The sequence below is a fragment of the Lithobates pipiens genome, unplaced genomic scaffold (genome assembly GCF_037356315.1).
Source record: "Lithobates pipiens isolate NorthernLeopardFrog02 unplaced genomic scaffold, aLitPip1_a1.2 Scaffold_13, whole genome shotgun sequence".
Taxonomy (NCBI): domain Eukaryota; kingdom Metazoa; phylum Chordata; class Amphibia; order Anura; family Ranidae; genus Lithobates; species Lithobates pipiens.
The window spans coordinates 404,897,165-404,924,549 of record NW_027507718.1 but is presented as its reverse complement, the minus strand read 5'-3'; the positions used below and the strand labels follow the sequence as shown (position 1 = coordinate 404,924,549).

Here is a 27,385-nt window from a genome sequence, read left to right as displayed (position 1 = left end):
ATCTTGCGGTGACAAATCAGATATGAAAGTCTATTTGGGTAAAATTGAAAATAAAAATGAAAATTAAATAGTGAAAAAAGATTTTCTATGTATAGAAGAGGAGTGGAGGGAGTAACTTCGCTATCCGTTCGTATTTATGAATTTTGCTCTCACCAGAGATACGACCCCGTCCGGGGTGGATCAGGCTCCACAGTATAAGCCACTGTGTCGCTTCTTGGGCTGCCTTTGCTGTAATGCTGGGGAGATCCCTCGTTCCTCCGTGGGGATGTTGTACCTCGTATTACATGTAGTAAAAAAGAGGACTTTCCATGGTATAGTATGTTTGCAACTCAGTTTATTTGTAACAACTTAAAAGTACTCACATTTAGTACGATAAAACACGTATTGTAAAAAAGCTCCAGATGACGTCTGAATGACGAAACGCGTAGGGCGTGGCCAGATGCGTACACCTCCAGTGCAAACGGCGTGCTAGCCGAGCGGAAGTTCCGAACGCTTTTTTACAATACGTGTTTTATCGTACTAAATGTGAGTACTTTTAAGTTGTTACAAATAAACTGAGTTGCAAACATACTATACCATGGAAAGTCCTCTTTTTTACTACATGTAATACGAGGTACAACATCCCCATGGAAGAACGAGGGATCTCCCCAGCATTACAGCAAAGGCAGCCCAAGAAGCGACACAGTGGCTTATACTGTGGAGGCTGATCCACCCCGGACGGGGTCGTATCTCTGGTGAGAGCAAAATTCATAAATACGAACGGATAGCGAAGTTACTCCCTCCACTCCTCTTCTATACATAGAAAATCTTTTTTCACTATTTAATTTTCATTTTTATTTTCAATTTTACCCAAATAGACTTTCATATCTGATTTGTCACCGCAAGATTTTTTCACATTATGGACTAAATCTCTATTATTACTTATACTTTCTTTTTTTCCCCAATTTTCTTATCTTTACTTGGGAATTTTTTGAAATCTAACACAGTGTATATATTTGTTGCACTTTTTATTTTTTATTTTTCAACTGTACAAATTTGAAGTTTTTGGTTTTGTTTTTGCTTTATGGTTATTTTACTGAATTTGCAGACCAAGGCACTTGGTTGCGCTGTGACCACAGTCACAGGCACTTTGAGTATAATTTTTTAGAATTTCACTGTTGATTATAGATTGAGTCAGTAACTATCATTTGTCTATTTACCTCAGCTATCTAATTTATTTATTTTATTGTGGAATTCACATTTACACATATTTTTTAGTTTTAGTTTTATTCTTATTCTTATTCTTATTTTTATTTTTAACCAGTACGCTGGAAAATTTATATGCACTTCTATATTCACTATTTAATATTGATTGATTCTTAGCACCATATTTATTGGGTTTATTATTTTAGTATACCTTGGTTCATTCAGGATTTTAAGAGTTTAAAATTATTAGCCAGCAAGCTGGAAAATCTGTACATTTTTATGACACCTATATTTAGTGAGTCTAAAAAGGTATAGCGCCATATCTATTTTCTCTATCTCAAAGTTTTTACTAGTTCCCACATGCCATGATGGATGTAGTTTTATGCTGTTTTCCCACCCCACGTTTTTGGCACTGCTTGGGGACGTCCCAATGGTCTAAAGAGAGGAGCTGTGTCAGTCGGTGAATATAAGAAAAAATAGGATTTTTTTGTACTTGCTGTAAAGTGGACATGGAGGCAGCAGCAGCTCCAACTGCTGTCAGTCACAGCCTGTGATGAGACAGCAGGGCTGAGGTGTGTTTTGTTTCAATGGCCACAAAGAGCAGGCTCAGGACTGAGCCTCCATGAGTGCCCCCATAGCAATTGGCTGTTGGGGAGGAGCTATGAGCACTGGCGGGGAACCCCAGAAGAGGATGATCTGGACTGTTTGGTGCAAAACCATTGCATAGAGTAGGTAAGTATGACCTTTGTATGTAGTGTTTGTTGTGTTTGTAGAGTTTTATATAAATAGAAAACTACTATGCTGTGCGATCTCCTAATATTAGTTCCAACAAATACTTTTAGGGCCGGTTCACACTGCAGGCGCGGCGAGGCGTCTCCGACTTGCCTCGCCGCGACCTGCGGGGACCTCAGCGGCGACTTGCAGAGGACTTCTGTATAGAAGTCAATGCAAGTCGCCCCCGAAGTCGCCCAGAAGTAGTACAGGAACCTTTTTTCTGAGTCGGAGCGACTCGAGTCGCTCCTCTCAGAACGGTTCCATTGTACAGAACGGGGGCGACTTGCGGGAGCGAGGCGAGTCGTGTCGCCTCGCCCGCTGTGTGAACCGGCCCTTAAAGTGCCAACTATGCAATAATAAGAAAAATAATAATAAAACTTGTGATAAACTGACAAAAAGTATAATATATTCCAAAACTGTATATAGAATTGTATGATTGCTGTGATCATAAATTCTGTGTTAAATGTCACATTCCACTGAAATAATAAAAATAAACAAACTTATAAAAATTATAATATATGGTGCCACAAACATGAATCTCAAAGTGTTCTAGTGCATATAAGGCTGCAACTAACGATTATTTTCATAATCGATTAGTTGGCCGATTTTTATTGTTTCGATTAATCGGTTAATAACCTTTAAAAAAAAAAAAAAAAGTAGTAGGTCAAATTGACGTTCATTTTCAACCACAGTGATGGGAAAATTTGGAAATAATAGAAAACTTCTTGGTCAAAGGAATTTTCAGACAGTGTATGTGGTTTTCGTTCAGAAATTACATTCATTTTAAAAACTGAATGTTAAAAATAAGTGAAAATTTCAAACAAAATTCTTTCATTCAGCGAATGTACAAAGATTTCTCATCTGAAAAATTGATCCGTGTGGCCAGCATAAGGCTCGGTGCACACCTATTCAGTTTGCTTTTGATCTGTTTCTGCAGTACTTTTTGCTGTGCGTTTTGATTTTTGCGCACATGATTTTACTGCAATTTGCATTTTTTTTTGGGCAGACTAAAAAACACAAATTGCTGCAAAAACACATTACATTCTTTTCTGCAGCTTCTCCATTGAAGTATATTGAACAAATAAAGCACCATTTTGCGTTAAAAGTCCCTGACCCTTTCAGATATGAAGGTGTCCCATAGGAAACCATGTAAATTAACTGTAGTGCATTTCTGCAAAAAGCACCAATAAACACATAGATGTGAACCAGGTCTAAGATGTTTAGTAACATAATGGGGTTAAAAACCCTTTATAGTAGGAAAAAAAAAAAGCAGATAATCACTACTGTAAGGGGTTAATTTCTTTACTGTAGAACAGTGAAAGTAATATTTACAGTAGCGATTATTTGCTCTTTTTGTACTATAAAGCGCTCATTTTAGTTTTGTTTTTTTAACCCCATTATGTTACTGGCCGATTAATCGATTATGAAAATAGTAATCGATTAATTTCATAATCGATTAGTTGTTTCAGCCCTAAGTGCATATAACAGTGACATTCTAATCCAAACTCAGATCAGTCCAACATAATTGGTATATAGTCCTTTATTAAAGGTATAATGGTGACTTCATAAACACGTGAACATAACGTGTTGCGGTGTCCACACGCAGATGCTCCCCACCCTCAGGCAATGGCCGCTCACCTAAGAGCGTGTGACCTTGCAATTAAGTTTGGTCAAACAGGCATGTGAATCACCTCAGGGATTCTAAGTTAGCTGTATGGATCCAAACTGCTCACTGATGCTGTATCATGGGTTAGGTGCATTAAGTACACCAATCTGTAATGTGCCTTTAAAATGCTGGGTTTTGATTGAGGTTATATGTCTGTTCTCTGTGAAACAGACCAGTTGCTTCCTGTCCCCTCCCCTACATGTGACGATACAAGGGAAATTTGTATCTTCCTCAAAACCCAGCATTTTAAGGTACATTATGTTATGTTTTTTTTGTTTTTTTTTATGTTTTTGTTTTTTCTTTCTCCTTTTTGTGTGTCTATTTTCATCTACTGCAAAACTAACCTGATCAACCACTAGTAATGCTGTATTTCTTTTTTATTTTTTTTTTATTTTTTTTAAAGTTGTATCCTTAGCGGTCATAGTAATATAATAATAATAATAATATAATAACAATAATAATATAGTAATAGTAATGCAGTAATCCTTTTTTTTTTTTTTTTTTTTTTTTTTTTTTGCAGGATAGCTATTGGCTTCTTCAAAATTGTTAATCCCAGAGTGCTCCAATGTCTGATGATTTTATTTTTTTTTTTTTTTTTTCCCTTAAACATTTCTTTAGAGTGTACAGGCTAAAATGGACCACCCAGCATGGTCAATTAGGCTGATTAGTATACAGTTTTTTGTGACTAGGCTGAAGTATTAAATGAATTGGTCTGTTGGCAACAGCATTTATTTGACCGTCTCTTAACCCGTTCCCTATACTACATGAGGTTTGAATAAATTCTACCAAACATAGTGATGTACGCTAATGGTTAAAGTCTTTGTTTCATCATAGGTTGAATTAAGAGACAAAGAAGTAGAGCGATTGGCATTGGCTCTGGATGGAGGACGATCTCATGATGTAATTTCTCTTGAAGCTAGATACAGAAGTAATGAGAAACTTGTGGCCCATCTAAACCTTCAGGTATTTCTTCTCTTCGTGGTTGTTTTACTGTAGTTTTACCATGGTTTACAACTTGGACACGCATTCTGAACTCAGAACTGACCATTGTAGAATTAGAATTGCCTCCTGGAACAGGTGCCCTGAGCAAAAAAAAAAAAGTCCAAATATTACTACACCTTTGGTAAATACACTAGCAATAAGACTAATTACTTAAAACTAAATGACTTAACCTCTTGTCTACCAAGTATGTGTATAAATGTCAAGAGGTTAGCAAGCTTTGTAGTTTAATTTTTTTTTTCATCTGTCATGTAAAAATGATAAATTTTACTGATTATTGAATGACCCTAAATGAGTATTTGTGGGATATTTGGACAGGGGCTGACTGGGAACTGTGTTTATTTCACATCAGTGGCTCCTCACACACCTCAGGAAACCAGAACGGTGAGCTTTTATGAGACTGGAATCGGCAACATTATCCCTCTGGTCTTCCTGCTGGAGCAAACGCTGTGTGGTGTAATAGACTGGGTGCTCCTAGTGCAGTAGTTAGGAGGAAGTGGAGGACTTCTGCTGTCTTGGAGCCTGGTAAATGCTGAGGGGAGAGAAAAGCTGCAGATGTGCACAGTGCTGGATCATCGAATGAGGGCTCAGGTAAGTAAAAGGGGGGGGGGGGGATGCTGATGCCTAAACATTGTTTACCTTAATGCAAGGTAAAAAAAATGTTTAGGCTTTAGAACCACTTTAACAGCTGCCTCGTAGTTCATTGAGAACTACAAGCTGTCAGCCACAAATGATTTTGATACTTGTAGTTCTTGCATTCACAGAACTCTTTTTCTTTTAAATTGTGACAGCGAGTACGGGGAGAAGATCCCCAGCCCACTGTCACAAATGGGAGTTTCGGGGGCTGCTGCATCTGTAACATGTTACACCCTGAATATGGGTGTAACATGTTGCATAAGGTGAACTTATCCTAAAGCGGAGGGCAATCTTTGCATCATATTTCTGTCATCCATGAGCACAGTACTGCTACATTCTTTGCTAGTACAATGGATGGACACACTGCCTGATAAACCATTGTTTTTCAGACAGTTTGGCATATATGTGACACATTTGATGTGCACCAATTGAAAAAAATGGTGGGCTATGTTGAATTGGATTTGCAACAGAAACTGAAAAATTGTGAATTGCTGCAGTTATGCCAGTTTCTGCTTGCGCCCTCTGAAACTAATGTCTGTGCACAATACAAGCTGAGGAGGTGAGGCACTGGGAACTCCAAATTATCAATAATTGTTCTGATTGGATATTTGGAAGGTTATACCGAAATTAGCCTCTACCATTAATCATGGAAGTCTGTCTGAAGTCAGATGAGTGTATATGCAGTCATTTGAGGGCCAATCTAATTTCTCTCCAAACGATTGAAATGGATTAATTTGTTTTTGTCATGCTACTATCCTAACATATCAATGGTCCTGAAGAAGCCGTATAATCTGTGAAAATGCATAGACCAAAGTTCAGACCGAGATGTGCTTGAACAGAATTCGTATTTTCAGTTATTTCATTGTACCACATATGGACTTTTTATTGGCTGCAATAGAGTAGTAAAATGTATGTATGTGTAAAAAAAAAAAAAAAAAAAAAAAAATATATATATATATATATATATATATATATATATATATATATAATATAATATAATATAATATATATTGCAGATATTGGATTCGGCTCTTCACCTGGTCTGACCTAGGCACAGATCTGCATACAGGACTGACTGCCTCTGATATGTACCTGTAGGCACCACACTTACCAGAGGGAGTGCAGGGAACTAGTTTCAGGCCTATTTTTATACAGAAGATGCCAGTTTGTTCTCAAATAATTGATTATACCACTGCCTTTAGAATTGGTACCCCATGTGGTTTATAAATTTTTTTTTTTTTTCAATCCAAATAATATTTGAGTTTTTCCCAGGTCCCCACCCATCATCAATACAGTAGCAGCGCCACAAAAAAAAAAATTGCACTCGCCAAGCTATAGTTTAATCGGTAGAGCCCTCCAACGCATTATTACTCCTTTTTATAGTGCTTATATTTTTATTTTGTTTCCCTCCAAATTCTATTTCATTATTAACGTTCCATATTATCATTCATTCGCTTAGCTAACTGCTCCAAAGGATTAGAAGCTAGCCACCATCACCATGTTTTCACAAAATTTTTAGAACACCTCCTATGTTTATATGTCAATTCCTCCCATCTTAAGTTAAGATTAATTGCTTTAATCCATTGATCTGTTGTTGGCAGATAATTCAATATCCATTTTTGTAGTATAAGTTTATGAGTCCTATACATAGTTCTCAGCCACATCAAATTCATTTCAACTGGGAGGGTCTCTACCTATTTAATCCCTAGCAATACTGTTTTTGGGTCAGGCTGTATTTGTATAAAACATACGGTATTTAAAGTATCAAATACACACTCCCAGTTGCGATGCAGTTTAGGGCACTACCACAACATATGTATAAGTGTACCAGTAGTGCATCTTGTATAAAAACGAGAAAAACCCAAGAGGGCAACGTTGCGCTAAGAACAATACAAAATGTGAATAAAAATATTGTTGGCAAAAATAATTAATAATATTGCCAAAAAGAAAGTTAAAAAAAATAAAAATAAATGAATAATAATGCCAAAAAGAAAAAGCAGCCAGTATCAAAGTCCAGTATGCAAACTTCAAACAATTTGTAAAAAGATGGATACAGCGTTAGAATAAATATAATCGGAGCAATTTATTATGAAAAACAAAATGAAAAATAAAAGTGAAAAAAGAAAAAACTAAAGCAGAGTCCATCACATAAAAATAATCCATGAGTGTCTGTTTAAAGTCCATACATAAAAAATAGAAGATATGCAATTTTCACACACGATAAGCATAGTGCATCTGGCTCAGCACACCCAAAGTGATATAATATTCTGCTTACCAGATGGCGATGATTGCTATGGCAGTCTCGCCCAGCATAGGGATTTAATGGTTTGCCCAAAACCTAGGTGGCGATTGAAGCCTCCAAGGAATGGTTCCTAATGTCACCAGCTAATAGATCGTGTTGCTCAAAAATATAAAAGAGAAGTTCACCTGGTGTTATATGTAAAATATACAAATGAGTTTAATAAAGGAGAAGCATTGCACTTACAATATAGTAGTTCAAATATCAGCGAATTGTACAATGTGGATATATGGAAGGCGCAGTGTTTCAATCTACTTTCTGAATCAAAACAAGCCAACCACCGCCTCAAAAGGAAAAAACGTAACTACGTCACCGTACTAGGCTCCATCCTATGCGTTTCGTCATCAATAGGACGTCATCTGGGGATTGGCCATGTGCCATTGTCATTACGTTAGGTGGTTATATACTCCTCCAGCGCCATTTTAACTACTGGAAATTGATTTATATAGTAAAGAGCGGCGTCGCCATTCTAACTACAGGCCGCATTGAAAAACAGGAGGTAGTAGGCTGTATAATAGCAATAATGTTGCTTATTTCATTGTTCTTCTATAGTGGATTAATGGATCTCGCACTCTCTTCGGCCCCTTCCTCCTTCCTCTCTGGACTGCAATTTCTTAATATACCTTCCACTTACATTTTTCGTCTCTTTAATATTTATTATCACCACAAGATGGCAGAATCATTATACAGCCTACTACTTCCTGTTTTTTTTTTTTTGTTTTGTTTTTTCATTCGCCCTCAATGCGGCCAGTAGTTAGACTGGCGACGCCACTTTTACTATCTATATTTTTTCCATTGCCAGTAGTTAAAATGGTGCTGGAGGAGTATATAACCACCTAACATAATGACAATGGCACCTGGTCAGTCCCCAGACAATGTCCTATTGATGACGAAACGCATAGGGTGGAGCATATGACGGTGACATTGTTTACGTTTTTTTTCTTTTCGAGACGGTGGATGGCTTGTTTTGATTCAGGAAGTAGATTGAGGCTCGTGGAGGCACCACGACTTCCATATATCCACATTGTACGGTTCGCTGTTATTTGAACTACTATAAGTGCAATACAAGTAGTATAACTACTTGTAAGTGCAATACATATCCTTTATTAAACTTATTTGTATATTTGACATATTACACTATGGGAGCTTCTCTTTTATATTTTTGAGCAACACGATCTATTAGCTGGCAACATTAGGAATCATCCCTTGGAGGCTTCAATTGGATGGAGTACGCTTATTGTGTATGAAAATTGCATATCTTCTATTTTTTATGTATGGACTTTAAACAGACACTCATGGATTTTTTTTTTTTTTTTTTTTTTTATGTGATGGGACTCTACTTAAGTTCTTTCTTCTTTCACTTTTATTTTTCATTTTGTTTTTCATAATAATTTCTCTGATTATATTTATTCTAGCACTGTATCCACCCTTTTACAATTTTAAAGGAGTATAGTGGGCTCTATCTCTATGTATAATAAATAACTGAGCCAGGCACTGTGAGGAGAAGGATAAGGATAACCCTAAATACATTTTTCAAAGCTTGTCTCTACTCCTCATCGCTGAGTGTCTCCTATATCTCTACACCACCATCTAAAACTGCCCTTTTGTAAATTAGTTCTAGCTATTGTTTTGTATAGAGGAATATATATTTCCTATAAGTCCCTGTTTATCACGCCTTACAGTAACTGCCATGTAGTTATTCTATGTCTACTTGCATAGATTGATGGACATCTGTCACTAATTGCTGGTAAATAGAGATTTCAATAAACAAACCTTTCTGGCATATGCAAGGATTTTCAGAACTGCCATAGAAAATGAGGTTTATCATTGTATAAATATACATGTGTTGCAGATTGAATACCTCCAGAAAGCTAATGGAGACCTTGAAAAACGTGTACAAGAGTTGTTGGAAACCCGGCAGAATGTGACCAGTGAGGTGTTGAATCTAAGCAGTAAGAACGAAGAACTCTGTAAAGAGCTGTCGGAGATTGACCATATGGCACACCAACTAGAGAGAGACAAAGAAATGGCACTAGAGACGGCAGATGCTGAGATTGAAGAAGCAAAGGTTGGTGCCACTAATCTATATCTGATGTAGGAGAATTGGAATATCACTTTGTGAGTTTTGCTAATCATACTTGATTGCTAAAAATTCTTCCACAAACATGCATTTGCCCACTAATGTGAGGTTGGAAGGACAGTGCTATGCTCACTATTTCAGGGCTTAGAGGAGTTAACAATTACATTACATCTCAAATGCGTTTAGGGTCCTTTAACACTGCGTGTAAATTATATACCTGGACATATCTCCCAAAGCAAACCTCTGGGATCAGTTAAACTTTTTTTTTTTTTCTACATGGTATAATTGTCTTTTTAATGTATATGCCTAGAAGTGAAATAATTTTTATTCCTTCAAATCTGCAGCTCTTTTGTGGAAAGGTTTGTAATACCTTACACTATGGTAACATAAGAATAGGATAATATAGTTGAACAATAATCCAGCACAAATGTGGCAAAAAAAATGTGTATGTGTGTGTATGTATATATATATATATGTGTGTATATATATATATATATATATATATATATATATATATATATATATATATATGTATATGTATATAATATACACATACACATACACATACACATACACATACACATACACATACACATACACACACACACACACATATATACATATATATATATATATATATATATATATATTTCGGAAGTACACTGTAATGCTCTAAGTAGATTCTCTATGTAGTTTTCTGTATAGAACAAGTGACAAATGTGTGGGAGTATGTTTCCTTGGTGGAGTCTAATTGTGTGTAACAAGGAGAACCATTATCAGACAGGGAGGGTGCAGAACAGTCTGAAAACTGATCATCTTTAGGATAATATGTATAAATTCAGATTACTTTATACAGTTAAAGCATGACTAAATTTTGCTAGCCTTGTCGGGGCAAAAAAATGGCACCATCTTAGCTATTATCTGCAGTTGCCATGGTGCTGCACATGCGATTAGCTATGACACCAGTAGGAGAAAACAATATGTACTGCACCAGGAGGTAAAGCTGTGATTACACCATCCTTGCGCGAGTAATTGAGCGTGCTTGCTCTGCATTCATAGTCAGTGGGAAAATAAAGGTATGTATGGGAGCACTCCAATGTACACACCTCCTTTTTATTGTAGTGAAAAAAGATCCGTACAGATGCAGCTTACGCTTTTCACAATCCTACTGGTGCTTTAGTCATAGCTGGACCTCTGTTGCTGTATGGACCTTTCCTCACTACATTAAAGGTGTTTGCATTGGAGTGCGGCTGTCCATACCTTTTTATTTTCCCAAAAGCTATGACACCAGTGGTTTGGTTAAAATCTGATATAAGCACACTGCAGGCAACTGTGCAGTTTATCACCAGAGGCATATGTTGAATGTAGCAAACGCTGTGAAAGTTCTAGTAGGCAGAGTATAAATAAAAAACACCACAGAAAAAATGGCATATGTGATTAAGGATTTATTAAACATTTGTAACTTGAATTTCCTTTTGGGAAACCGTCAAATCACTTGGTTTAGTTCAACTTTTAAGATTAGTGTCCTATGTGATCAGCTTTGTATATGCCAAACAAATCCAATGGAATAACTTTAGCAGGGAGAGGAATAGATAATAAGAAGCACAGGTATCATGCATGAACAGTTAATTATATATAGTATTGCCTACAGGGGTAACCCACAAAACATGTCAGCTAACTTGGTGTTAAAAAACAAAAAAACGTTACCAAAAAACAAACGTATGTCTTTCATAATGTTGAGGATTAAGACCAGCCTTAATTTTCCCACCCAAGGAAAGGGCTCATGTTTACTTAAATATGTGTGCAGGGTTTGTGTTTGGAAAAAGTTGAAGGTCATTGATCGTAAGTTATGTGAATATATGTACCGATATATGATCAGGAGGCCAGGGCCCTTCATGGACTGTGGGATCTTGACGTATATAAATAGTGGTATCTGAGCAAGAACTTTTATTTTAGTATAACTAAATGCATTGTTATTATTTTAGAATGAAATAAAGAGACTACAGATGGAAATCCATAAACTTGAAAGTACTTTGGCACAGTACAGATCTGTAAGTAAATCAGTCTTAAATTGTATTAACATTGCTTCCTGTACATGGATTACATATTTAAATACTGCTGGGGTAGTACAAGTCATTGCAAAGAAATGATTCTCTAATCGATCTTTACATTTCTTTTATATTGGTCCAAAACCTTTATTTTGAAGGTCAAATCTTTCTAAACTAGTCTTTCAGTTTTTTTGTTTTTTTTGTAAGCAATCACATTCTGGCTTAAGACCTCTATTGTACCTGATAGAATGAATGCAGTGGTACGATATCCATGTAAAAATTCCCAGTTCTGCCTAACTGTGGTGGCCGTTTTAAAAGCAGATGAGACTGCTCTCCCATTGATTTCTTGCTCAAATAGGAAGTGAAAAGAGGAGCAACTGTCCTCGCAGGCAATGAAGTGATCTTATTCTATGTACACACACACAAGATACAGTATGTAGGATGCAAGTATAGCAAGATCTGCTATCCAACACATGCAGCTCACTGGTAACAACCTATGACACGTGTAAGATGTTCACTTCAGCACACCTGGCTCCCCACCCACCAATTTTATCTGCACTCCTCGCCAAAAAAGGGGAGGGAAAGAAAGGCACCAAGCAGGCATAGAGTAGTACAACATATAAGTCAATATGAACAACAATAGCACTGACAGGTAGGCGTGAGGGTGACAGTTTGCGGTGGATGGTATAATCCATGTGTGAACCCGGGATCTGGGGTCTCTGTCCGGGCTCAGAAGAAAGAAAGCCGTATAGACGGAGCCGATGAGTCTAAAATCCGTCCAGGGGGAGCTGGTGTCGGGCAGCCCTGTGTTGCTGTGATGGTCCGTTTGGTGTTGGAATGCCCACCCTGGGAATATGTCATCAGCCAGAGTATGGAAAGAGGCTGTCAGCTGGTCTGCTGTGAGAGCCAATGGAAATGAATTTCAGAAGCAAGCCATGCCTCCATCATGCTGATGGAGGCATGGCTTGCTTCTGAAATTCATTTCCATTAGCTTTATCCTATCCACTGTGAACTGTCATCCTCACCTCCACCTGTTTGTGAGTGCTATTGTTGTTCATATTGACTTATTTTTTTAATAAATTGTGGTAAACTGAGTGCTTGGCTCCTTTCTTTTCCTCCCCTCTTCTATTCCAGAATTTGGATTCCCAGCCCACAGTAAAAGGCAGCCAGATAGTTTTAGCAAGTCTAACAATAATTGATGGTTTTTCCTATACCTCTGGGAATAAGAATAATTTTTACATTTGTTTGCTTATTAATTTAATACTTGCTCAATAACATCCTATGACCATGGGATTGGCACAGAGTTAGCACTGTAGTGTAATGTGTTTCACGATTCCTCTCCAAAATTCTGTACAAAAATTGCACTCCAGTACAAACAATTTATACCCCAGTATCCTACTGTGACGGGAATCACTTTGGGTGGGGGGCTTGTGGAACTCTGCTTTTACCTTGGAGAGCTCTGGAAACTCTGTGTTCAGCTCCCTTGGCCCCTCTTATGTGTAAATCGCTCTGTGTCCATTGGGGGCACAGGTTGGCCAAGAACCCCGCTCTGATCTATGCTAGTCAGACTCTCTGTACAGCCACACTGAAATGTTGTATATATTGTATGTTGCCTCATGCTTTTGAACTCTTTGTTGGGCTAGTTTGGGTTGTTGCTGTGTCCCATTGTTCTGTTGTCTGTCTGCATTAAGAGAAATGTATTATGGGATGGATGTTTGTATTGGTGTTCCTGGCATGTAAACTGGGGGCAGAGCAGAGAGAGGATCCCTCCAACAGCCCTCCCTGCTGATAAGGTGCTTTATTCAAATGTTTCAATGCCTCTGTGTGCCTTCTATTGCTGATTGGACAGTTTACCCCACCCTGAATCCGGGAGGGGGGGGGGGGGTTGACCCTGAGTTGTATTTCTGTTGTTGCATGTGTTTACAGCTAATGACTGGGTGCTCTGAGGGATCTTGGGTCGTGTTACCGGACAGAGGAAACATTCATGGCGGGCAGACTCTTCTTGAGTACAGGGGTCCGTGACTCCTATGTGAGATACACCCCGACACATACAACTCCCTCCCCAGTACCCTACTACTAGTGATATCTCCACTACAGCACACTGACTTAATCCCCAGTGTCCTACTACTAGTGAGATCTGCTTTCCAGCGCACACACATCTCACTCCCAAGCATCCATGCCACCTATTCCAGCAGGCACCCCAGTCTCCTGTATCCATACATCAATGTGATCTGCATTGCAACACATACACCTCCCTGCCCAATATCTGTGCTATCACACCACTAGCAAGTACAATAGATAGCATTTGTTTTAGGGTAAGGTGAGAAACCTTTTCTACTTCATGGAGGAGAAAGTGGTGGCACTTCATAACAGGAGAATCTCATGAATGTTTTATATTTATTACTTGAGGCTAGCAGGGTGCAGGCTTAAAGCTGCAACATCAAGTTTTCTATAGCGCAACCACCATGCTGCAAATAGCTTATTTTCCAAATCAACTTTATAGTAGATCAGATTACAAATTGCTGAATAAGGCCACGTTAATGCTTGCGAATAGGCCTGACACTGACACCAGCAGGGATTCTTGATGATTGGCTGTGGAAGGCAGCCCTATTGAAAGCAATGGAATTCTGCACACTCCTGCACCTAATTGTGGCCGTGGCATGTAATCGCTCACAGAGAGATCACCTGTAATAAGTGATCTCGTTACTAGTAAATACAGATCCCTGTTGACTTTTATTTAGACTGAGAATGTCAACAAGTAAAAAGGCATTCCTGATCTTTTTTTTTTTTTTTTTTTTAAATAAGAAAGCCCTGCATGCTTTGCAAACAATATCATTGAAGCTCTCTGAAGTGATTATGAAAAATACCTAGTCACAAATAATGAATCCATTAACTTGTTAAAAAATAATGTAGATATTATTTTCTTTGAAACATATAAGTTACTATGCAAAGCAATTTTTAATGAAGTTTGTTTTCTGATAGGACCTGAACACTTGTGAATTTGAGAAAAACAAACTTACTGATGAGCTGGAAAACAAAAAAGAAGAAAGTCGCAAGTTCGAATCCCTCTTAAACCACTTGGAAAATGAAAAGCAGCGGCTTTCTAACAAGCTTGAAAAACAGATGGTGACAGGTGGGCCCAATAAAACACTATTTCTATGTTCATTACATTTTCTAGTTCTGTAAAACACGAGAACTTATGTTTTGCCATTTCCAGAACGAGAGCTTGTGCTAGAAGTAGAGAGGATGAGGACTCAGTATGGTATTTTGCGTACTGATCGCTCACCTTCTAGGATGGACTCTTTTGTGAAGACTTTAGAGGAAGAGCGGAATCATTATAAAGCAGAGTTGGAGAAACTGGAGAGAACACTTAATCTAAGAGCCAGCTCCAGGAACCTTTCCAGACTGGAGTCAAGCAAAAGGCATAGCTCCCCAGACAAGGTATTTGATCGTTTCCCACCTGTACTGTGCAAACTGATAGAATTTTTTTATTTTATGCATTCTGCTGTGGTTATTTAGTCAGCAAGTGGTCAGTTTCATTACATTTAGTAGATAATTGTTAGGTTGAGAATACATGTGTAATACATGTGCACAATTATGTGGCTTAGGCTAACTTCAGGCTGATGTCCTGTTTTAGTGTATTTTCTTTCACTCATGGTTAGTGTTTGGCTGAAGCCATTTATTATCAATCAACTTTGTTTACTCTTTTTAAATCATAATGGCAACAGAAACTACCCAAATGACCCTGATCAAAAGTTTACATACCCTGGTGATTTTGGCCTGATAACATGCACACAAGTCGACACACAGGGGTTTGAATGACTATTAAAAGGTAACCATCCTCACCTAAAATTTCAGCCACAACTGCCAGGAAAATCGTTTTGGATGCAAAGAAAAACCCACAAACAACTTCAGGTGAAATGCGGGACTCTGAAAACATGTGGTGTGGCTGTTTCAAGATGCACAATAAGGAGGCACTTGAAGAAAGATGGGCTGCATGGTCTCATCCACTAATACCACAAAAGACTTCAGTCTGTCATTGATGTTAAAGGGGGCAATACACAGTATTAAGAACTGGGGTATGTATGGTGATCAGGGTCATTTGGGTAGTTTCTGTTGTGATTATGATTTAAAAAGAGTAAACACAGTTGATACTAAATGGCTTCAGCTAAACACTAATCATGAGTGAAAAAAAGTTTGTGTTATTCATATTCTCTGAAAAATGTCCAAGAAATCATAAATTCTGCCAGGGTATGTAAACTTATGAGCACAACTGTATATGTATGTGTGGGAATGCTTGTAAATCGCACACTTTCCACCCCCAGCAGGCAAAACGCGGTGCTACTTAGTAGACGCATGGGGAGTGCCATTATATCTTAATAGCACCCCTATGCATCTCAAAACATAGCTCAATTTTGTGTGCATGAAATCACAGGTTGCAAATTGTGCCATGTGATTTCCCTGCGGCTGTGATTTGAAAAAGTTGTAGGGTCCATTTTCCTGCATTTGCTGCAGGTGCCCTCACAAAAGCGGCACACAGAAACTGCAAATATGTGAACCTAGCCAAAGATACAAAAAATCTTGTTTCTGGAAAGATCTTTTTTTTAAATGTTATTTAAGAAAATAATGCTGGCCTACTTTAGTCTAACAAAGTATTTATTTGTGTTTTGCATGTATGAGAAAAGCAAATCATTTTACATTCTCTTCTCTCCAGAGCACAGGCTATAATTCTGATCTTTGGCGAGTCACCAGGGAAAGAGATGAACTGCAGGAGATGTTGGATAGGTTTGAAAAGCACATGGTCGAGATTCAGTCCAATGTAAAAGTGCTAACAATGGAAAGGGAAAAGTTCCGTGGGCTTTTTGAGCAGGTAAACCTCATAAAAGGCTGACTTTTGTGAATTTTATGGTAATTTGTTTTGCACACCTTTTTTATTAGTCAGTACCCGCTTCCAATACACATGCAGTGCTTTATTTATCTGGGATAAAATACAGCAAAATCTCCTCCATGCTCAGCATGGAGGGTATTATATTGTATTTAATCATGGAAGTGGGTGCCGGCTGTATTTTGTATGTATGATAGACTGGCTGACGGGAACCTTCTATGTATCGCATCTTGCACAGATGGCTAGCTACATCAGATGAGCTGCAGCTTGCTATATTTTTGGGATATCTTTTTTATTAGTTGCAGCACATAAGACAAGGAATTTCCCTATATAGGCTTTTAAATCTGCAGTGTAATTGCACATATTTAGGCTCCAGTCCTACCCGTAATAGACCAATAGTAACTTGCGTGAGTGCAACGCCAGTTTTTATTAGCTCTTATAATGCGTATTTGTTTGCTCTTCATTTATCAGTGTCTGGAAATAACCACTTTCTCCCTATGTGGTTGAGTATTTGTGTGCAGGTCTTGTATGTATTTCAGATCTAGCATTCATTTACAGGCCCAGAAAGAACTGGTTACCGTAAAGCGAGATCTGTCTCCTCTGCGTAAAAGCAGCTCTTCGGTTAAAGAATTACTCCAACTGGAGGAAGAAAGAGATCTAGTCAAGTCTGATTTGCGCAGAGTTCAAGAGGAATCTGAAAGTCTCAGGGACAGAATAAAGGTAAATATATTATGGTTGTATTTTTCAAATCCTACAAAAATGGTGATAATATGGAAGAGTTTGTTTATTCATTTGAAAGTCCAGTTGATTTAATGTTATAAAAAATGTTTGGTATGACAAGTGTCTGCATTACTGTGGACTAAGGGCTAGTTCATAATGTGCGATGTCCTGCAGTCTTCTAAACTGGATAAATGCAGGTCACGGCACTGTTTTCATTCAAACAGCAATGCTGGGGTGATGTACACTAGATGCAGTGACATGAATAAAGAGTCACTACATGACACTTTAGCAATGTTGAAAAATAAACAATGCCATACAATGCGCTGAAACACTCGCTGTTTAAGCTGGCATGCACAGTAAAACGCTGCAGGGTGGTTTGCAATTGTACCCCACCCCAGCTTCCATACTGCAGTGGGTCGTGCCAGTATCCATTCAGGCAAAGTCCAGGCATTTGCTGAGCACCCAAAATCTTGTTAGACGACATTCCAACACAGTTAATTTGTGTCATCTTATGAGATTTTGGGTACTTCCAGAATGGATGACTTTTCCCTCACCTAGATGCTGAAAGGGAAAGCTCGGGTAGGGGAAGTATACAAGTATATTAAGGCTATGTGTGTCTATGGAGTGTGGCTCCTTAGACGCTCACAGCTCCGGAGCAAGCACGCTTTGTGTGCCCCCATTGCAAGCAGCTTGCTATGGGGACACATGGAGAAGAGAGACAAACAGGATCAAGGCAATACCACTGCACAGAGAAGGTGAGTATAGCCTTGTTTATTATTTTTTAAAAGATTACCTTTAATAACAACTTTAAAGCGGGAGTCCGCCTTTTTTATTTTTTTTAAAAGCCAGCAGCTACAAATACTGCAGCTGCTGACTTTTAAAATAATGACACTTACCTGCCCAGCGCGCCCGTGATGTCGGCACCTGAAGCCGATCTCTCGATCGTCTCTCGGGTGCTGCCGCCGCCATCTTGGGTATGGGAATCAGGAAGTTGAGCCTTGCGGCTTCCCGGTTCCCTATTGCGCATGCGCGAGTCGTGCTGCGCAATAAGGATGGTCCCCGCTGTCTCTGGGATCCGTGTGTTTCCCAGCAGGCAGCGGGGGACCTTCGGAAAGGGGCGTAGATTCTGCGGAAAGGGACGTACCTTCTGCAGAATCTACGTCGGAAGTGGGTGCAGATACCTGTACTGTACAGGTACCTGCACCCCCCTGAAAGGTGCCAATTGTGGCGCCGGGGGGGGGGGGTTCCAATGAGCGGAAGCTCCACTTTAGGGTGGACCTCCACTTTAAGGAATTTATTGCTTATTAGTGCAGCTGAACAGTGTACATTCTGGAAATGTGTGCATGTGTTTAAGGTTAATATTCATTTAACTTGATAAACAAGGTGTAGCTGTGTTCATTGTGAATATCCATTCATACAGATTTTTTTTGCTTGAAAATGATTGAAGGAAATACAGCTTTCTCTTATTCACGTGAACAAGTGAACATTCATTTTGCAAAGTAATTATTGTCTCTTCCTTCAGTAAATAATTATCGTTATTTTAGCATTCTTATCCTCCCCTTTCTGAAACCAAGACAAGGTTAGTTTTATGTTGATTCCAGTCATCTGGCCAGTGGGTGTCTAAAATTGAAGCTCTCCAATGCTTGCCATTATTTTCCTAATGAGAAAGGTTCCTATCTTTTGTAAAAGTGAGCAAGTACTTGGAAGACAAGAGCATCACAAATACTATGTTAAACATCTGCAAATCTATTTTAAAAAGTGTATATATTAGGCTGCTTTCACACTGGGTGGGTGGACATTGACGGTAAAACGCTTCTAGTTTTAGGGGAACTTTACCGTAATTTTAGGGGTGCTTTTAACCCCCACTAGCGGCCAAATTGTTAAATGCACCCGTGTATCACCGCTGCCGAGGCGCTTTGCAGGCACTTCGGCAGCAGTGCCCATTCATTTCAATAGGCAGGGGTGGTGAAGAAGCAGTGTATACACACCGCTCCTTCACTGCCCCAAAGATGCTGTTTGCAGGACATTTTACGTCCTGCCAGCGCATCACCCCAGTGTGAATGCACTCGGGCTTTCACACTGGGACTACAAGGGAGGAGTGTTTCAGGAGCTTTACAGGCGCTATTTTTCAAAAGTGCCTAAAAAATGCCCTCAGTGTAAAAGGGGTCTTATAGATTTGACAGACGTCAGCATCAATTTACCAAGTATGTAGAATCTGTCTGTCTTGCCTCTAAATTACCCATACATTTTTTGTGCGGTTTTAGACTCTTTAACTTGGATCACTTTTTTTCCCAGGTGCAACATGAAGAATCAGCAACAGAAAGATTCAGATTTACCCAAAAGATTGATAACTTGGAAAGCTCGCTAAACATGGTAAGTAGTGACTGTGTTGTTTTTCTTGTGTTAAAGTGTACCTGCACAATACAAAAAATGACGCACTGATACCAATTTTAAACCCCGAGTTTTCTCAAGTACTCGCCATTACCGATACTTATTATTAGTGTCATGTGATGGCTTTTTTTTTTTTTATTAGGGCTCGTTTACACCCATTTCATATAGGTACGGGCCATGTGATTTGTAATCTTATACACTACAATTCACATGAAAATCGCACCTGAACTGCTGAACGAAATAGCATAGGACCGGCTTTGATATCACACTGCAAACTAGCCCACACATATGTGAACCCAGTCTGATCGTATCGGTTTTAGCATCAGCACATTTAAACAAGTACTGGTGCAAATGCTTAGCATTGTCGCCGATATCCATGCAACGATACCTAAATATAATAAAAAGCTTTAGTAACACTCGCGTTTTGATATCAGACATACACTGGCTTCATACCTGTATATTAAATGCAAGTTGAATTTTAACATAAAAAATTGAAAATACTGTATTTGTCCACTAGATGGCACAAGCATTAAAGAAATTTACTATCGTGCTTGATGCCATCTAGTGGCGAAGAGCCGTGTGTTTGTTTTTTTATTTATTTTCATTTTATATCAAATCAGTTTTTTGCCTCATTTACACAAAACCAATGTACTTTCATTTTCACTTTGTGCAGTATGTATACTTTCTAAATGCAAACAGATTGTCGTTTCTTTCATCAGGGGTTAGCAGGATGTATGTAGTCTAGACTACATACGTCCTGCTAATCCCTGATGAAAGAAACGACAATCGGCTCTGAAACGCGTCAGCTATAGGATATTGTATCTATACATGTTGTATATCTTGTTCTTCCAGTTGCCTACACCATGTTCAGTACTATTGCTGTTTTTATCTTTCAATAAATTTCTTGTATACATTTGCATTTTCTTTGGTGCCTTTAGTCCCACCGATAGGGGTTTCCCTTTTTTCTGTCTTATCTGGGATGTGGCACATTGGGGACTTTGTATCATCAGAACCTCTCTCATCCACCTACAGTGTTGTTTATTTGACTTATGTTTTGATGAGGTACTGTCGTAAGTGTATTTGTAAATTGGTGTTATAGCCGAACTCTGGGCAAATTGTTAAACAGATGCATGTAACGGAGCTGTTTTACCTCCCAAAGGATTTCTAATTCCAGTTCTGAGACTTGCACAGCTCTATCTGTCAGGGTATGAGAGCAATTTTTTTTTTCTCTGATGCATTTAGGTAAAACTTACTGGTTTAGTGCTTTCCCCAGCCTATGAGTGAAAGGAAAAGCCGCAGTAGCCGATAATCTAATCTTTTTGCCATCTTTGTTCTTTGCTCATATCAGCAGATTCCTTGTCAACACATTTGAATGCGGCACACCTGACTGACTCTCAGTCTGCATGCTGCTATGTAGGAGATTGCAAGAAGCTGATACCAAGTCAAATTCAGATACTTGCACTGCTTGCTTTAAAAGAAAAATGTTATTCTTTTTTGATTATTTTGGTTCTCGGCTTTCTGAGAGCTGGCCCCTCTTGGCAGTCAAAATACCCAAACAGCAGCTGCATCTGATTGGATGCAGAAGTTGTTCAGCTGAAAATTTTTCTCGACCAAAGCCATTTAAACCATTGAGTTTTGTGGAACAGAAGAGGGCTGGCAGAGCCAGACCCAGAGTGACATTTTTGCAGTGTCGCCAGCTTAGTTGCTGATGTCTGTATGCTCGCTCTTCAATACTTTGTCTCTGGTCCAAGACATGTATTCAGACAAGGACTACTGATACATAAGTAAAACAAGTGGTATAACAAATGGCATCGGAAATAAAGCAAAACAGTAGACATAGCTCAGGAAAAAATAAAGGATGGCACAACAGGAAAAATCCCATTTTAACTATACAAGGTGGAAAGCAGCACGTAGCCTGTAGCCCATGTAGATATGAAAGTAGTAAGGTAGAAAGCAGTAGCCTGCGAATCACTGCTATGGATCATAGACCAGGCTATACTCCATATAAACCAACCACAACAGACGACAAAATAATTTAACAAAGGAAAGAAGAAGAGATGCAATAGGAAGACCGAAGGGAGAATAAGGAGTAGGCAGCATGGGAACACTCAGACAGGTGTAGTAGTAATCAGAAAAGTTTACTTTAACATCCCTCTGGTGTTGAGAGAAGCTGGTTGATGCCCCATGAGATCATTCATAGCCAGGGACACACATTTATTGCATGGTGGGAGTCTGTTATCCTGCTTTTAGTCAAACCGCTTAGTAATGTTAGCTTTGACAGAGCCTCCGACGTGGAAATATTAACAGGGGAGTTTAAGGTGGACTTGTGTTAAACTATCCATATATACAGTATCTCACAAAAGTGAGTACAACCCTCAAATTTTTGTAAATATTTTAGTCTATTTTAGTCTATCTTTTCATTTGACAATGCTGAAGAAATGACACTTTGCTACAATGTAAAGTAGTGGGTGTACAACTTGTATAACAGTGTAAATTTGCTGTCCCCGCAAAATAACTCAACACACAGCCTTATTGTCTAAACCTCTGGCAACACAAGTGAGTACACCCCTAAGTGAAAATGTCCAAATTGTGCCCAATTAGCCATTTTCCCTCCTGAGCTGAGCTGCATCATGGTGGGCAAGACCATACAGTGGTTTACCAGGACAGGTTCCACTCCGAACAGGCCTCACCATGGTCAACCAAAGAAGTTGAGTGCATGTGCTCAGCGTCCTATCCAGAGGTTGTCTTTGGGCAATGGACATATAAGTTCTGCCAGCATTGCTGCAGAGGTTGAAGGGTTAGGGGATCAGCCTTTCAGTGCTCAGACCATACGCCGCACACTGCACCAAATTGGTCTGCATGGTTGTCATCCCAGAAGGAAGCCTCCTTCTTCTAAAGATGATGCACAAGAAAGCCCGCAAACAGTTTGCTGAAGACAAGCAGACTAAGCACATGGATTACTGGAACCATGTCCTGTGGTCTGATGAGATGAAGATATTTTGTTCAGATGGTGTCAAACGTGTGTGGCGGCAACCAGGTGAGGAGTACAAAGACAAGTGTGTCTTGCCTACAGTCAAGCATGGTGTTGGGAGTGTCATGGTCTGGGCTGTATGAGTGCTGCCGGCACTGGGGAGCTGCAGTGCATTGAGGGAACCACAAATGCCAACATGTACTGTGACATACTGAATTAGAGCATGATCCCCCTCCCTTCAGAGACTGGGCCACAGGGCAGTATTCCAACATAACGACCCCAAACACATCTCCAAGATGACCACTGCCTTGTTAAAGAAGCTGAGGGTAAAGGTGGATTATTGGAATCATGTCTTGTGGTCTGATGAGACCAAGATAAACTTATTCGGTTCAGATGGTGTCAAGCGTGTGTGGCGGCAACCAGATGAGGAGTACAAAGACAAGTGTGTCTTGCCTACAGTCAAGCATGGTGGTGGGAGTGTCATGGTCTGGGGCTGCATGAGTGTTGAAGCAGAGCATGATCCCCTCCCTTCGGAGACTGGGCCACAGGACAGTATTTCAATATAACAACCCCAAACACACCTCCAAGATGACCACTGCCTTGCTAAAGAAGCTGAGGTTAAAGGTGATGGACTGGCCAAGCATGCGCTGGAAAATAATACAGACCACACGAAATATTGACATTTTTGGCCTAATTTGGACATTTTCACTTAGGGGTGTGCTCAGTTGTTTTAGACATAAATGGCTGTGTGTTGAGTTATTCTGAGGGGACAGCAAATTTATACTGTTATACAAGCTGTACACTCACTACTTTACATTGTAGCAAAGTGTCGCTTCTTCAGTGTTGTCACATGAAAAGATATAATAAAATATTTTCAAAAACGTGAGGGGTGTACTCAGTTTTGTGAGTTACTGTTATGTTGGTATTGATATTGTGAATCTGATCTGTAGGTCTACTTTATTTTCCTCCACTAAGACACATAAGAAAATTTTCTGTGCCTTCTTTTGACTCAGCTGGAAACTGAACGGTCCGAATTAAAAGCCACTATATCTGAGCTGAAGGAAACGATATCGTCTTTACAAAATGCAAATCGATCACAGTCAGTTAATTTGGCTCAAACCCTGGATGACTCTTCGCAGTATAAAGCTGATCTAAACTCTCTAAGGTTCGTGGCATATTTTATTAATGGATTTTAATGTTTATGGCGAAAAAGTACTGCATTCCACCAATGTATGTATACTGCCATAGATCCTTGTTCATGTTCTGCAATGCAGGTTACTTAATGAACAACTTCAGAAATCTTTGGAAGACCTCCAGAATCGTCTCTCTATGAAATTCAACGAACTGCATTTATCACAGGAAGAAATTGTAGCGTTGGAGGAAAGAATAGGTAAATTGCACTTATTAGTAACAATGTACTCTGTATGTATTATCTTTTACCTTCTAGATTCCTAGACAGACTTTTCTCTGACAGCTGTTGAAAGGCTTTAAAGTGGTTGTAAACCCTTACAACACACTTTGACCTACCGGTAAGCCTAGATTAAGGCTTACCTGTAGGTCCAAGAAATATCTCCTAATCCTACACGGTTTAGGAGATATTTGCCGAAAGACAGGCACCGCTGTCTACGGTGCATGCGCCGTAGACAACGGCGCACTGAGCTCGCCGCAGTCAACGGCGATATGCCGCAAGTGGCGGCTTCCGTGCGTATGGGCGGGAGTGACGTCATCGCGGCTTCACCGAATGACAGAGGCGGAGCAGCGAGACCCACCGAGAAGATAGATGCGGACTACAGGGGACAGCGGTGACTTCGCTGGCTCCTGTGTCAGGTAAGTGACACATAATGGACTACTATGCGATGCATAGTAGTCCATCATGCTTTACCTTTGCAGGGAATGAAAGAGGAAGTAAACCCATCAGGGTTTACTTCCTCTTTAAACAGCCACTTTTATAATGCTTGGGGTGAATGATAAACCCAGCTGTATGTTTACTAAATCATCGCAATTTATCTTCTCTGTACAGCAGTTTATGTAGCTGTGATGAGAAGCATGGATGATGTTCTCTGCTTCTCATCACAGCAGAGTGAGAAGCACCCAGTCAAATAAATGGAAACATGTTCATCACAAATAACTTTGAAAGAAGTGGAGTTCAGGCAGATTCTGTTGTCCAAACTGAGGGCATGTTCACACTATAATGCAGTGTGGGAGAGCCGCATTCTCCCGTGGCTTCTTGCACCACATTCTGATCGCAATGCACTTGCAATCTGCTCGGGGTGGGGTAGTTCAAATTGATGACCCCCAAAAGCAGGTCACAAATGCATTGCGTTTGACCGGATTGCATAGTACAAAAGTACTATGTGATACAGTCGCCTCCTGTTCAAAAGGTAGTGCAGCACGTGTGGTGTGATTTCAGCCTATTCAAAATTAATACGGCTGATATCGCGTTGCACAGAATTCTGTAAAATTCCCATGCAGTGCCTAGTGTGAATGGGCTCTTAAACAGCCCCATACCAACTTCTCCCCTCAATGAAACCGAGAACCGTGCACTACCCAAATTCCTCCACTAGATGTCAGGCTTCTCAATATATTCACAATACTAATAGATATACAGATGACAGAATGGCATTTTTTTTAACCTACATGCTAATGAAATGCAACGTGCCCACAAAGGACAGCTCTTGTAAAGTCAATTATAAAGACATAAATTCTGTTAAAAAAAAAAACATTCAAATTGTTGCAGTAAATCCTATAATGTATATAAAGGTAATCCTATAAAAATAGTTATACCCTGATCAAAATTACATCTAATAACTATTACCCAATAACCAATTCAGGGCTTAACATTTAACCCTTTCAATTGCTTTTAATCGATTTGAGAAGATCCATTTGATCTTGTTCCTGGATTTTTTTTCCTTCGCATCTTAGACCCTCACCAAAGTGTCCTGAAAGGTTGTGTTTGTTTTCTTAATATGATTTGATGTGTTCTCCCAGTCTTTGTTGAAGCCTCCTAGCAGTTCTACCCACATATTGGTCCCCACTAATACGTTATAAAGCATAAGTAAAATGCATCATACAGCACATGATAAATCTCTTGGTGTTGTTGGTTTTGACAGTAGTATAAGGCTTCTTGCACACTGGAGCATATACCCGCTGTGTCTCCCTCCTGGAATCTTTTTGCAAGCCAGGAAGCACAGGTGCAGGGTCCAGCAGTAATAGGTTACACCCTGAACACAGTGAAGTATCGTGAAAGCTATACTGTTGGTGCTAAGTGAACCTTTAATATCATCCACCTAGGTTTTTCATCCACTTCAATTAGGGTTTGGAACATTTTACACTCTCAGTAGTATCTTAGTACAAAGTGTTGGAAACTGCAGCAGTAGGTTCATCTACAGAATGTTAATATTTCTAAACCCTAAGCAGTATAGACCAGAGTATTCTTAACATGAATCGATTTTGTTTTGGCCCAAAGGGGAATTAAATCAAAAGGTATCTGCACAAACCACGGAAATGGCCATGCTAAGAAATACTGTTTCCGTGTTGGACAAAGAGAAAGATAAACTACAGGAAACCGTGGATGAGAAGACTGAGCGTGTTGCTTGCCTGGAGGACAACCTGGAAAATAAGGTATGTTGGGTATGCCAGGGATGTTTATTAAGCTAAAAAAACATGTTATGTTATTTACCATTCTCTACTTTCTGTACTCATTAACTGCATAGACAAAAGGGGATTTAATAAAGTAGTTAGGACTGTTCCATTTGAAAAATTAGCACTGACTGAGCTTTAGTAGAAAATTGAAACACTGAGTACCCAATCATGTAAAAGGGGAATATTGGGGAGATTTACTAGAATTGTTGCACACAAAATCTGATGCAGCTGTGCATAGTACTCATTCAGCTTGTTCAATTACGCTTTGACAATGAGCCTAGGTTCACACTGATCTCGCACGTTTTCAAACCTGCATGTCAGTCCGACTTTGGAAGTGATCTCCGAGATGTCTGTGTGGGTTCCTGCACAGAAGTCTATTGAAATCGCCTTTGTAGATGCCAAAAGTAGTACAGGAACTACTTTTGGGAATCCATGCAACGCTGCAAAGTAGTCGCTGCACCGGTTCGGATGCTGCCATTGCCGGCAATAGCGGCCGATTTGGCATGCGATTTGGCATGTCAAATCGCATGCCAAATTGGATCAATGTGAACGTGGGCTAAAACCTAGAAGATGATTGGGTATTGTATACAATTTTACCAGATTCTGTGTACACCGGTTTTAGTAAATCTCCCCCATTATGTGGTATTATTCCTGCACATTAATGATTGACCGAAATGAATACAAATTCACCATATTTACAAAGCATGAATATCTACTCTGTTGGTATGAACTTAGACAACCTCTGCTCCTTTTAAACATCTGCTACTCCTTTAGTAAATTAAACCCTGTGCTATCTCTATTTCTAAGGGTTGGGTATATGGGCTACATTGAGGTTAGAATCAGTAAGTGATAATTTATCATGCCTAATAAATGTTGGTGGGTTTTAAAAGATGGATACATAATGTATGTGGTAAAAGTTGCTATTGCTAAAAAAAAAAAATAGGCATGACAACATTTCTGGCATGAAAAAATGTATATACATGCCGATTTTCTGAATCTGAAATGTATACATCTCCTATGTTGCATCAGAGCAGCCAGGAGCTCTGAAGGAACAATTTTAGATCATTGGCGCCTACATAATGCTGAAAA

At 39.3% G+C, this 27,385-nt stretch overlaps 1 protein-coding gene across 3 annotated transcripts in view; it reads left to right on the top strand.

The window, feature by feature from the left end:
* The window catches only part of CEP135 (centrosomal protein 135), a 64,715-nt gene that overhangs the window by 25,029 nt on the left and 12,301 nt on the right, over positions 1-27,385 (top strand). For all 3 annotated transcript variants that reach the window (XR_013272345.1, XM_077477450.1, XM_077477449.1), the window contains 11 exons: positions 4,460-4,588; positions 9,412-9,627; positions 11,625-11,690; positions 14,670-14,820; positions 14,905-15,128; positions 16,402-16,557; positions 17,131-17,292; positions 19,588-19,665; positions 23,668-23,819; positions 23,929-24,044; positions 26,121-26,275. Coding sequence is in view for 2 of the 3 variants with exons in the window: in XM_077477450.1 (XP_077333576.1) it covers positions 4,460-4,588; positions 9,412-9,627; positions 11,625-11,690; positions 14,670-14,820; positions 14,905-15,128; positions 16,402-16,557; positions 17,131-17,292; positions 19,588-19,665; positions 23,668-23,819; positions 23,929-24,044; positions 26,121-26,275 (1,605 nt within the window). In the remaining variant the exon portion in view is untranslated. The remainder of the gene's footprint in view (positions 1-4,459; positions 4,589-9,411; positions 9,628-11,624; positions 11,691-14,669; positions 14,821-14,904; positions 15,129-16,401; positions 16,558-17,130; positions 17,293-19,587; positions 19,666-23,667; positions 23,820-23,928; positions 24,045-26,120; positions 26,276-27,385) is intronic.